The sequence below is a fragment of the Cnephaeus nilssonii genome, assembly GCF_951640355.1.
Source record: "Cnephaeus nilssonii genome assembly, chromosome: 6".
In the NCBI taxonomy this organism is placed as follows: Eukaryota; Metazoa; Chordata; class Mammalia; order Chiroptera; family Vespertilionidae; genus Cnephaeus; species Cnephaeus nilssonii.
Window position 1 is genome coordinate 21,415,399 of NC_137077.1, and position 13,863 is coordinate 21,429,261.

Sequence of the window (13,863 nt, forward strand, 5' to 3'; positions counted from 1 at the left end):
AGTCATGTGCTGGCTTCCAGGAGGGGGCGTGCTAGAGGCAACCGATCAATGATACTCTTATTGATGTATCTATCTCTCTCCCACTCCCTTCTTCTCTGAAATCGATAAAAAAAATATTTTAAAAAATCTTATCTGATCCATATTTTAAAATCAAGTTTCGCCTGCCCAGTGTGGCTCTGTGGTTAAGTATCAAGCCATGAACCAAGAGGTCACTGGTTGGATTCCAGGTCAGGGCACATGCCCAGGTCTCAGGCTGGATCCCCAGTGGAGGGAGTGCAGGAGGTTGATGTTCAATGATGTTTCTCATCAAAGTCTCTCTATCCCTCTCCCATCCTCTCTCTTTAAAAACCAATAAAAACCTTCAAGCATATGAAGGTGGGAGGGTAGATGACACATTTTATGTATATTTTGTTTCCCAAAGAAATTCACATCTGCAGATGATGAGTCATGAAAAAGGAAAATAACCTATGTAAAATACCATTGGATGGCAACCCTCTCTTACCACTACCATATTTCATTTCCTCCTGCCAAAACCCTCTACTTCTCTTCCACCTCTAACTCTGGAATTATTATTTTTTACATCTTTTTATTGATTTCAGAGAGGAGTGGAGAGGGAGATATAGAAACATTAATGATGAGAATCATTGATAGGCTGCTTCCTGCAAGCCCTGTACTGGGAGTCAAGCCCACAACATGGGCATTTGCCCTGACAAGGAATTGAGCCATGACCTTCTGGTTCCTAGGTCCAACCTCAACCATGGAGCCAAAATGGCTGAACTCCTTTTTTTTTTTTTTTGCTTGTTTTTAATCCTCACCTTTGGATATTTTCCCATTCACTTTTAGAGAGTGAAAGAGAGAGGGAAAGACTGAAACATCCATGTGAGAGAAACACATCGGTTGGTTGCCTCCTGCACACCCCCTGACCAGGGCCCTGGCCAGAGAAGACCTTGAAACCAAGGTACCTGCCCTGGACAGGAATTGAACCAGGGACCCTTCACTCCACAGACTGACACTCTATCCACCAGGCAAACTGGGGAGGCTAAAAAATATTTTTAAAACAATAGGGAGCCCAGCCCTCGCCGGCTTATTCATTGCTAGCAAAATCAAGTATAAATAAGACTAACAACAAGGGGGTGAACATGTTACTTGGAGAGGAGACCTAAGTTCTTGTTTTCTTTTTTTTTTTAAATTACTTTATTGATTAAGGTATCACATATTTGTCATCAAACCCCCCCCTATTCCCTTCCAAACCCCCCCACACGCATGCCCCCCTCCCCCTGTTGTCCATGATCACTGGTTAGGCTCATATGCAAGCACACAAGTCCTTTGGTTGATCTATCTCTCTTGTCCCCACCCTCCCCTACCTTCCCTCTGAGGTCTGACAGTCTGATCAATGCTGTTCTTGTTCTTCAGTCTATGTTGTTCATCTTTTCCCCTAGATGAGTGAGCTCATGTGATACTAGGAATACACTTATAGGAACCGAAAATGAGACAAGCAATAATAGTTATGCTGAGAGGCAAATGAATCAGTCTATAGTGAGTTTCTTTCTGGGCCAACAGTTCTTTTGAGTCCCAGTTTCTATGTCCAACATTTGTTTATGTGTTCATAACAGCAATGATATTTCAGTTCTGGATGGTGGATAAATGGTGGTAATGCAGGTCCGACCCTCTCTGGTTTGGTCCTGGGCAATCTGCAGTGACGCACATCTGCTGACGGCTAGTGTGGCAAGGCATGGTCAGTGTCTTCCATCTCTGGAGGTTCTTGTTTTCTTGAGGGAAAGATTTCCATCAAGTGACAAAGTGGAGAAAAGCAGGCAAGAATTTGATCATAGCAAAAGTATACTTAGGACAATGAAACAAGGGCATAAAGAACCAGCAGGAGAGGCTAGGCTGGGCTGCTTTGGCTTTCTGGGAAATCAACAAAAGGGGGAAAGGGGACCTTGCAGACAGACTCAGGGGTCTGGCCCAAGATGAGGTGCTGCTGCCCATTGCTCCCCTGGCTGCAAGTTTCTTGGGGTCCCTTAGAGGTAAGGGGATATGTCCCCAGGCATGGGGTGAATAGAGGGGGAAGAGAATGGCATGGGCATGGTCTCTGGGTGTTTCTGAGGTTTGAAAGGGTGGGTGCTTTGGGGAGAGCTTATGGTTGGAAATAGAATATTCACTAGCTTTATGCTGATGCACCAAAATGAGATTTATTCTCTTAACTGGATTTCTATTATCTGCCTGCCCTGACTTAGCTATTTGCCCTCTGGTTGGGGAGGAGAATTGCAAACCATTTACCCATAAGTCCTTAGTTTAGAGAAGATGAGATTTACTAGGTGGCTGAAAACTGCTCTTTAACTATAGGTCTTAGTTTCCTTATTCCATGTGTCCTGGAATTTTCATAGCTTCTTATCAAACACAATATAGTATGCAGATGATGTATTATACAACTGCTTACCAGAAAGCTATATAATTTCATAATGTCACCCCAATAAATTCAATCAAAGAACAAGAACATTAATAAATATGTCTCAGATATGCCTCATTTATTAATGATGCCCTATACACACATTTGCTACTAAAAATTGAAAGAGTACATCAAAAAATGTGTTACAACTCAAATGAGTACAAGAATACAGTATATGCCATGTCATAATTCTTTTTTTAAGGTGTGAATTTTGTTTTATATATACATATATTATTGATTTCAGAGGCAGGGAGAGGGAGAGAGATAGACACATCAATGATGAGAATCATTGATCAGCTGCTTCCGCATGCTCCCACTTGAGCATGTGCCCTTGACTGGAATTGAACCCCGGACCCATCAGTCCTCAGGCTGACGTTCTAGCCACTGAGGCAAGCCAGCCAAAACCACGTCATAATCCTTAATAATACCAAAAGGACCGGGATGTGATAGGCAATGACTACAGCCACATTGAAGTACTGGCTCATTCTGGAAAAAAGAAAAAGAAAAAGAAACAGATTAATTGTGTTATGAGTAATGAAATGATCAAATGCTCCCTCAAATCTAAAAAGCCTTTGGAATACGGTACACTAACATGTAAAAAACAAAACCTTTGTGGTGGTGGGGAGGAGGCAGAATTGAAATGCATGAGTACCAAAGAATACCAGCCCATGGGCCATTTTGTAAGGGTAACAGCTGCTGATTGTCAATCAGGGGTTTTGTCCATTACCACCCAGTATAGGCATGAGCATCCAGTTTGTGACAGCATATAGACAAGTAAACATACACCAAGAGTGAACTTGAATGCAAACTATAGACTTCAGTTGATAATAATGCCTCAATGTAGATTCATCACCTAAAGCACTGGCACTCTGGTGTGGGATGCTGAGAGTGGAGGAGGCAATGAGTGTGTGGGGTCAGAAGGTCCATGGGAATTCTGCATTTTCTGCTCAATTTTGCTGTGAGCCTAAAACAGCTCTAAAAAATAATATTTACATTATGAGCATCTCCACCCTCCCTTGGGAGAACTGTAGGCCCAGATCACATAAACTCACCCTGTTCTTCTTGCGGTTTTGAATAGCCTCATTCCTTCTCCTCAGCCATGTTGGAAACAGTTCTTTGAGGTCTCTTTTAAGACTTGCCATTGTTCTCACTCCGCGTCTCCTCCTGTAGACCAGCCCATAACTCAGCGTCAGTACATATTCTTCTGTGTCTTGTTGGGGTGAAAGTGTTCCTGGAAGGGAAGGAAATTAGGGTTGAGAGTCAAGTTACTAAGGTTCTTTGCTGGTGCTTCTGAGACAGCTTGAGTGTCAGCTGAAAGAAAAGAAATTTAAGATCCATTACCCCCAAGCCACTAGTCTGGTCTCAGGCTCAAACTAGGCCTGCCCTGAAACAGGTGAACATGGACAGTGGGAGGTTTCTCAGGTGGAGGAATCCTTCTACCCACTGTGTTACTGACTGTGCTGGTGGAGAACTCTGCACAGTGGAGGGCATACATTGAGAACGTGCTCTAAAACCCACTATTATGGGAAACAGTTGCCTCCAAACCTTTCTTTTTCCTGTTTTTGTTAGTTCTGAATGTTATATTTTTCATGACGTCAAAAGTGGCTAAGTACATAATTCCAAGTGGAAGATTATGGGACACAAAGTAGGTACTGGCAGTTATTCCATTGTCATTTGTGTAAATGTTTAATAGAAATGAGGGGACGTAAAGCATTAATAAAAGTCAAAATCTTTCCGCAGTTCAACTTTGTAACTGTAACTGTACTAAATTTTTCTAACAAAAGAAACACTCCAGAGAAAAAGCCAAGAAACCTCACTTAAAACATTAAGCAGAGTAAGAAGTTGAAATGGCTATTACCCAGATTTTTCATGGTAGTAAATCTTTCTACTCAAACCCAATATTATGGGAAACCAACCCCTTTAACTCTTGCCTCTTCCCTCACAAACCATCCGCGTATCTCATACACACTCATGTCAGACAATAAGGCTGCGGATGGGCTTACAATATGAATTAGGACTTTCTTAGAAGCAGTGCTCCAGGATACTGCTAAGTAGGTCCCCACCTTCCTGCCTCCTTTCTGTGGCCTAATTTTTCTGGGAGCCTCACCCACTCCCAGGCTCTCTCCTCTGAAACATTATCGTGGCCAATGGTGGCGGAGTAGTGCTGGTGATGGTGTAGGATCTGATGCACACTCACTGGCCCCTCTCTTCTGTTACCTGAAAAGCCACCATTTTCCTGTTTATCAACATCCCCTAAAGGGTAGATTTAGCCAGAAAGCCAATCCTGAAAATTTTGGCAAGATTAAAAAATGTTGCCCAGCTGGCATGGCTCAGTGGTTGAGCATAGACCTATGAAACAGGAGGCCATGGTTGGATTCCCTGTCAGGGCACATGCCCTGGTTTCATGGTTGATCCCCAGTGGGCCATGTGCAGGAAGCAGACAATGATTCTCTCAACATGGATCTATCTCTGTCCCTCTCCCTTCCTTCCTGAAATCCATAATAAAAACATATTAAAGATCCAGAGACAGAGAAGCATTGATCAGACCGTCAAACCTCAGAGGGAAGGTGGGGGCCGGGGGGGGGGGGGGCGGGAGGGGGTAAGGGGGAGATCAACCAAAGGACTTGTATGCATGCATATAAGCCTAACCAATGGACACAGACACCAAGGGGGGTGAGGGCATAAATGTGGGGGGGGGGCAATGGGGGGGATAGACACATATGTAGTACTTTAATCAATAAAGAAAAAAATAAAAATAAAATAAAAAATAAATTGAAGTTAAGTCCCTTATGTTTTGTTCCGTTTCACTATTCCTGACCTGTATTACTGATGGAAGTATTGATTTCAAGTCCCTATGAGCCATTCTAGCAGAATTTTGGTTGCTTTTCCCCAGAAAGTGGACTGAAAAGATTGAAATGTTCCTAAGCATAGGAAGCAAGCAAAGCGGTTTAATACTCTTCCCCTTTTTCCTTTGTCCCCTGTGCCTTTTCGCCCACTGGAGGGGCCTACTTAGCTGTATTCTTTAAAACACTGAAGGCACCCCCCTATGAAAGGAGGCCAGGCTCTTCACTGCCCCCCCAACAGGACAGCATCTATCTTACCCAAATCTTCACCGGACAGCTGAGGAAACGACCCAGTGGAGGAGGGGCGGTTAAGCTCTGTTGGTGAATCCATTGCTAGTCCAGTCACAGGCGGAAGTTCCTCCCAGAATCCCAAGGCAGAGTTCCAGCAGAAGGTGAGGCTCAAAAATCTCAAGTTGCTACAAAGTAGCCTGGAAAGAACAGGAGTGAAATGCAGGGAAAGAGCTAAACTAAATAATGCCGGTGAGCCAATCAACAAGCCCATTTGAATGTAAATGACTGATGACGAAAGAGATTAAGGTGGGTGGGAGTAGTCTTGTTAGTGGATTAATAGAAAATTCTACTTCTGCTCTCCAAGAGATAATCATGCCCTCTGGCCCTTAGGCTGGAAAATTTATCTGGAGCCTCCATGGGTGTATCCTTAAAATTTAGTGTTGTTTCTCCCCACCCCCACCCCCACCCCCAAATTCTACTTCCGGAGATGACTACTGGTTTGTGAACCGGACTTGGCTCATTCTAGAGCAGAGCAGAAAAGGGCAGTTTCTCCCCATTTTCAGATTAACTCCCAATTACATTAACCCAGAAACTTTTCCTTAAAGTTTTCCTTGTCTGGCTCATCATAAATCTTTGATGCTTCTAAGGGGAAGTCTGCTAGGGAGGGAAAGTAGAGGAGAAGTGTCATTATAAACAGCTGATTAGCTTGATATTTTATGGATGTCTATTTTAGACCTATAATTGTTTCGTTTTAGAAGCTACACCTTTAAATGCATTTAACATTTTCAAGCAACTGAAATTAAAATTTTTAATTACTGGCCTTCCCCCCAACAGTTGTGTTGAATTCTAGCAAAGAGCACCAACATTAACTGCTGATTTTCTTTTTTTTTTTTTCTTTCTTTCTGAAAACAAGTTTTGTTTAAATAAGGGTTTAAATACATTACAGAACGTTAGAACTGAATGAGGGGTGAAAACACCCCCAAAATCAGTTTGTTACTTCACATGGCATTGGGCAGCTATTGCTAGTTAGTTGCAAGCTCTATAGCCAGCTACACGACTGACACGTTAGTTTGAAATTTGTTCCCTTGTCAAAAGTTTAACTATGATAGAAGCTTGGCCTCAACTAATGGTGTTTGGACAACAATTAGCTAGGATATGTCTGGTCAAAAGACCTTGGTGGCAAGTCAGAAGTCCTTATCACCTCCCTAGAGGGAAGGTGGCAGGCTGCTCCAAGCCCCATCCACCTGGTCAGGTTGTAGATCTTTGACTCCCGCCGGCTCCCTCTAGTGGTGCAGAGGCTGCTGCGGCCTCACCCCTCTCCTCTCAGCCTCCGGGAAGGCTGTTCAGGCGGCGATATTCCCTGAGGGCAGGGAACTCAGCTGAGGAGCTTCTGGCCAGACCTGGGCTTGGCTGAAACATCACGTCGTTATTGCTCTGTTTCAGGCTGGACACTGCCAGGCCCCTATTGCTTGACCTTTGTTGAAATGAGGGACTTCAAGACTAGACTGCATGGCGCTTTAAAAAAAAAATAAAAAAAAAAATATATATATATATATATATATATATATATATATATATATATATATATATATATCTCGATATATCGCCGAAACCGGTTTGGCTCAGTGGATAGAGCGTCGGCCTGCGGACTAAAAGGTCCCAGGTTCTATTCCGGTCAAGGGCATGTACCTTGGTTGCGGGCACATCCCCAGTAGGGGTTGTGCAAGAGGCAGCTGATCGATGTTTCTCTCTCATCGATGTTTCTAACTCTCTATCCCTCTCTCTTCCTCTCTGTAAAAAATCAATAAAATATATATTTAAAAAAATATATATATATATTTCTTTTATTGATTTCAGAGAGGAAGGGAGAGGGAGAGAGAGAGAGAAACATCAATGATGAGAGAGAATCATTGATTGGCTGCCTCCTGCACGACCCCCAGTGGGGATCGAGCCCAAAACCCGGGCATGTGCCCTTGGCCGGAATCGAACCTGGGACCCTTCAGTCTGCAGGCTGACGTTCTACCCACTGAGCCAAACCGACTAGGGCCAGCATGGCTCTTTTCAGTTTATTGCATGAAGGAGTTATACTAGTCCAAGTGAAAAGCAGACCCCACATGGTTATATTATACAAGCAGTGAGGTTTTTAAACTTGTGACACGGGACAGAAGGGAAATCTACTCATTTCAAAGAAATCCTCACTGAGGCTTCAGTGAGCCAAAAGCTTTAGAACCCATGAACACTGAGCTTCTCGTCCTTAACCAGTCCAGTCTCTTCGAGGACCTGGCATATGTTCTTGCACTGGTCACCCTGCAGCTGAATTACTTCTCCATATTCTGGATGCTCAATTACAGTACCATTGCCGGCAAATTTCGTCTTAAAGGCCTTCACTAGTTTCTTTTTTTAAAAAAAAAAAAAATACATCTTATTGATTTTTTTACAGAGAGGAAGAGGAATAGAGAGTTAGAAACATCGATCAGCTGCCTCCTGCACCCCCTCCTCCCCCCACTGGGGATGTGCCTGCAACCAAGGTACATGCCCCTGACCGGAATCGAACCTGGGACCCCTCAGTCCGCAGGCTGATGCTCTATCCACTGAGCCAAACCGGTTAGGGCTCACTAGTTTCTTTTTATCGTAATCATTAGCGATCCCTTGGACAGTAGTAAGGGTGTTCCTGCCGTTTCTCTGTTGAATTCTTATATGGATACAATCCTCGGTGCGAGCGGGAAGCAGATCATCACCCTTACTTGCATCGGCAAAGGGGTCGAAAGAGTGGAGGTTCCGGATAGCAGACATCTGACAAGATTCCTTTTCCTTGGTGGAAACTGTGTATGTGTGTGCTGGTGGGTGGTGGGTGGCGCCGAACGGAGAGTTGGGAAGTGAGGGGAGCTCAAGGAGGAGGTGGCTGAGTCCTTGGCGGCCGCTCAGTCACTGGGGCCTAACTGCTGATTTTCTACAGGAAGTAGAACAAGTCCCCAGCTGCCCCAATCTTCTTTCCTCTCCTATTAAACGTGCAACCTCCCCCCATCTCCCTTTAAGCTGGAAACTATGATAAAATACTCAAAAGCAATCTTGTTCATTTTTAGTAAAAAGCCAGAGGTGAAATTATGACCCAAAATTTGTTTTTAACCTTTATTGTTGAAAGTACTACATGTCCTTTTTATCTCCCATTGACCCCTTACAGCCAGCCCTGCCCACAGCCCTAGACCCCAGGCCCTACCAAGCTACTGTCTTTGTCCATGGGTTATGCAAATATTTTTGTAAGAGATCATTTATTTAGTAAATCACAGAGGTGGAAAAAGTAATTTCCAGAAGAAACGGGTTTAGGAAACAAGTTACAGAAATGAAGAAAGGGCCCTTGGAGCTTGGGAATGTGGAATCTAATGGTCGGGTGCCTGGGGCAGGGAGGGCGAAGGAAACTAGAAAGGCCAGGGCATGCTCCCAGGAGTGAGAGCACCCACAGGTAGTTGTTACTGGGCCAGAGGTTTGGCTCTAGAACTACAAAGCCCACAAAATCCTTTTACCTTCCCTAAACCTCCCCTCTTCAGCTCAAAATGCTTATAGATAACTAGAGGCCCTGTGCATGAAATTCGTGCGGTGTGTATGTGTGTGTGTGTGTGGGCGTGTCCCTCAGCCCAGCCTGCATCCTCTCCAATCTGGGACCCCCCTCAGGGGATGTCTGACTGCCGGTTTAGGCCCCATCCCTGGGGGATCAGGCTTAAACCGGCAGTCAGACATCCCTCTCACAATCCAGGACTGCTGGCTCCTTACTGCTTGCCTGCCCACCTGCCTGATTGCCCCTAACCAATTCTGCCAGCCAGCCTAATCACCCCTTAACCACTCCCCTGCCAGCCTGGCCGCCCCCAACTGCCCTCCCCTGCAGGCCTGGTCACCCCCAACTGCCCTTCCCTGCCAGCCCAATTGCCCCAACTGCCCTCCCCTGCTGGCCTGTTCACTCCCAACTGCCTTCCCCTGCTGGCCTGATTGCCCACAACTGTCCTCCCCTGCCAGCCATTTTTTGGTGGCCATCTTGTGCTGACATCAGGCAAGGGCGTGACACCACCTAGGCTTTTATTATATAGGATTGGCTTTATGAAACCAAGGTCCTTCTAGGGGAAGCTTGCATTTCTTTCCCTGTACCTTTCAGAGACAAATACCTGGTCTTCTTTTAAAAAGCTTATCTGAGCCATATTTTAAAATGCAAGTTTTGCCTGCCCAGTGTGGCTCAATGGTTGAACATGGAGCCATGAACCAAGAGGTCACTGGTTGGATTCTAGGTCAGGGCACATGCCCAGGTCTCAGGCTGGATCCCCAGTGGAGGGAGTGCATGAGGCAGATGATTAATGATGTTTCTCATCAAAGTCTCTCTATCCCTCTCCCATCCTCTCTCTTTAAAAACCAATAAAAACCTTCAAGCATATGAAGGTGGGAGGGTAGATGACACATTTTATGTATATTTTGTTTCCCAAAGAAATTCACATCTGCAGATGATGAGTCATGAAAAAGGAAAATAACCTATGTAAAATACCATTGGATGACAACCTTCTCTTATATTTCAGCCACTATCATAGTCATTTCCTCCTGTCAAAACCCTCTACTTCCCTTCTACCTCTAAGTCTTGTATTATTATTATTTTTTTACATTTTTTTATTGATTTCAGAGAGGAATGGAGAGGGAGATATAGAAACATTAATGATGAGAATCATTGATAGGCTGCTTCCTGCAAGCCCTGTACTGGGATTCAAGCCCACAACACTGGCAATAATCCTGACGGGGAATTGAACCATGACCTCCTGGTTCCTAGGTCCAACCTCAACACAAATTGGCTGGGCTCCCTATTTTTTTGTTTGTTTTTAATCCTCACCCTAGAATATTTTCTCATTAATTTTTGGAGAGAGGGAAAGACAGAAACATCCATGTGAGAGAAACACATGAAATGGTTGCCTCTTGTACACCCTGACCAGGGCCTTGGCCAGAGAGGAGCCTGAAGCTGAGGTACCTGCCCTGGACAGGAATTGAATCAGGGACCCTTCAGTCCGAAGACTGACACTCTATCCACTGAGGCAAACCACATAAGGCTAAAAAATATTTTTTAAAACAATAGGGAGCCCAGCCTTTGCCAGTTAGGTCATTGCTAGCAAAATCAAATATAAAGACTAAGAACAAGATGGCGAATATGTTACTGGGAGAGAAAACCTAAGTTCTTGTTTTCTTGAGGGAAAGATTTCCATCAAGTGACAAAAGTGGAGAAAAGCAAGCAAGAATTTATTGACCTTGCCCTAGCCCATTTGGCTCAGTGGATAGAGCGTCGGCCTGGGGACTGAAGGGTCCCGGGTTCAATTCTGGTCAAGGGCACATGCTTAGGGTTGCTGGCTCAACCTCCCAGTAGGGGGAATACAGGAGGCAGCCGATCCATGATTCTCTCATTGATTTTTCTCTCTCTCTCTCTCCCTTCCTCTCTGAAAGCAATAAAAATTTTTTAAAGAATTTATTGACCTCAATCGTGTGAAATGTTTTGAGATAGAGTAGTATATTTGTGAGTATAATTTTATGGCTTCTTTCCCATATAGTAGAAACCTTTCCATCAGTATGGAAAACTAAGAAAATTACTTTCCACTGCATAATCTGGCAGTCACAGATTAAAGATTATTTTTCTGTGAATAAAATGTATTCAATAAAGTACTATTCTTTAAAAAGATCTAGGAAAAAAGAATTTATTGACCTCACCAAAAAACATACTTAGGGCAGTGAAACAAGGAAGGGCATAAAGAACCAGCAGGAGAGCCTAGGCTGGGCTGCTTGGCTTTCCGGGAAGACAGAGAAAAGGGGGAAAGGGAAACCTTGAAGAAAGGGCCAGGGGTTTGGCCCAGGATGAGGTGCTGCTGCCCATTGCTCCCCTGGTTGCAAGTCTCCCGGGATCCCTTAGAGATTAGGGGATGTGTCCCCAGGGGTGGGGTAAATAGAGGGGGAAGAGAATGGCATGAGCAAGGTCTCTGGGGACTTCATATTCAGGGATTTGAAAGGGTGGGTATTTAGGGGAGAGCTGATGAGTGGAAATAGAATATTCACTAGCTTTATGCTGATGCACCAAAATGAGATTCTCTTAACTGGATTTCTATTATCTGCCTCCCTGACTTAGGTTGATTTAATCTATTTGCCCTCTGGTTGGGGAGGAGAAGTGCAAACCAATTTACCCTTAAATGTCCTTGGGACTTACTAGATGGCTCTCCAACTATAGGTCTAAGATTCCCTATCCCACTTGTCCTGGAATTTTCATAGCTTCTTATCAAATACACAATATAGTATACCAGTGATGTATTATACAACTGTACACCAGAAAACTATAATTTCATAATGTCACCCCAATAAATTCAAAGAACAAGAATACACATGTCTCAGATATGCCTCAAGTTTATTAAAGATGCCCTATACACACATTTGCTACTAAAAATGGAAATAATACATCAAAAAATGTGTTACAAATTAAATGAGTACAAGAATATGGTGTATGCCTAAAATGACTTCATGTCACAATTCTCAGAAATACCAGAAGAAGGACCTAGATGTGATAGGCAATGACTACAGCCACATTGAAATACAGGTTCATTCTGGAAAAAAAACAAAAAGGATTGTGTCATGAATAATGAAATGATCAAATGCTCCCTCAAATCTAAATAGCATTTGGCATAGGGTACACTAAAGGGCAAAAAACAAGACCTTTGAGGTGGTGGGGAGGAGGCAGAATTGAAATGCATGAGTACCAAAGAATACCAGCCCATGGGCCATTTTGTAAGGGTAACAGCTGCTGATTGTCAATCAGGGGTTTGTCCATTACCACCCAGTATAGGCATGAGCATCCGGTTTGTGACAGCATATAGACAAGTAAACATACACCAAGAGTAATGTAAACTATATTTAGGTGATGATAATGCCTCAATGTAGATTTATCACCTAAAGCACTGGCATTCTGATATGGGATGCTGATAGTGGAGAAGGCAATGAGTGTGTGGGGTCAGAAGGTCCATGGGAATTCTGCATTTTCTGCTCAATTTTGCTGTGAGCCTAGAACAGCTCTAAAAAATAATATTTACATTATGAGCATCTCCACCCTCCCTTGGGAGAACTGTAGGCCCAGATCACATAAACTCACCCTGCTCTTCTTGCGGTTTTGAATAGCCTCATTCCTTCTCCTCAGCCATGTTGGAAACAGTCCTTTGAGGTCTCTTTTAAGACTTGCCATTGTCCTCACTCCGCGTCTCCTCCTGTAGACCAGGCCATAACTCATCCCCACTACATACTCCGGTGTTTCTTCTTCTCTGTCCTGCTGTTGGGGTGAATGATTTTGTGGAAGGGAAGAGAATTGAATACTAGGGTTGAGAGTCAAGTTACTAAGGTTCTTTGCTAGTGCTTCTGAGACAGCTTGAGTGTGAGCTGAAAGAAAAGAAATTTAAGATCCATTACCCCCAAGTCACTAGTCTGGTCTCAGGCTCAAACTAGGCCTGTCCTGAAACAGGTGAACATGGACAGTGGGAGGTTTCTCAGGTGGAGGAATCCTTCTACCCCCTGCATTACCGACTGTGCTAGTGGAGAACTCTGCACAGTGGAGGGCATACATTGAGAACGTGCTCTAAAACCCACTATTGCCCTAGCCAGTTTGGCTCAGTGGATAGAGCGTCGGCCTGCAGACTGAAGGGTCCCAGGTTCGATTCTGGCCAAGGGCACATGCCTGGGTTGCGGGCTCGATCTCCAGTAGGGGGGGGGGGGCGTGCAGGAGGCAGCTGATCCATGATTCTCTCTCATCTTTGATGTTCTATCTCTCTATCCCTCTCCCTTCCTCTCTGAAAGCAATAAAAATATATTAAAAAAAATAAAACCCACTATTCTGGGAAATAGTGCCTTCAAACTTTTCTTTTTCCTGCTTTTGTTAGCTCTGAATGTTATATTTTCATGACATCAAAAGTAGCTAAGTACATAATTCCAAGTGGAAGATTATGGGACACAAAGTAGGTACTGGCAGCTATTCCATTGTCATTTGTGTAAATGTTTAATAGAAATGAGGGGACATAAAGCATTCATTTTAAAGTCAAAATCTTTCCGCAGTTCAACTTTGTAACTGTAACTCAACTAAGTTTTTCTAACAAAAGAACCACTCCAGAGAAAAAGCCAAAGAAACCTCACTTAAGACAATCTCTCCCCAGCTTTAAGCAGAGCTAGGAAGTTGAAATGGCTATTACCCAGATTTTTCATGGTGGTAAATCTTTCTACTCAAACCCAATATTATGGGAAACCAACCCCTTTAACTCTTGCCTCTTCCCTCACAAACCATCTGCGTATCTCATACAC

General features: G+C 43.9%; 1 protein-coding gene across 1 annotated transcript; it reads right to left on the reverse strand.

The window, feature by feature from the left end:
- Window positions 1–7,746: 7,746 nt before the first annotated feature.
- On the reverse strand, window positions 7,747–8,316 carry LOC307101517 (eukaryotic translation initiation factor 1-like; the record flags this gene model as incomplete). The annotated part of the gene is made up of 2 exons (XM_079774531.1): window positions 7,747–7,917; window positions 8,146–8,316. The coding sequence occupies 2 exons, from the start codon at window positions 8,314–8,316 to the stop codon at window positions 7,747–7,749; spliced, it is 342 nt and encodes a 113-aa protein (XP_079630657.1).
- Between the last annotated feature and the right edge of the window lie 5,547 nt (window positions 8,317–13,863).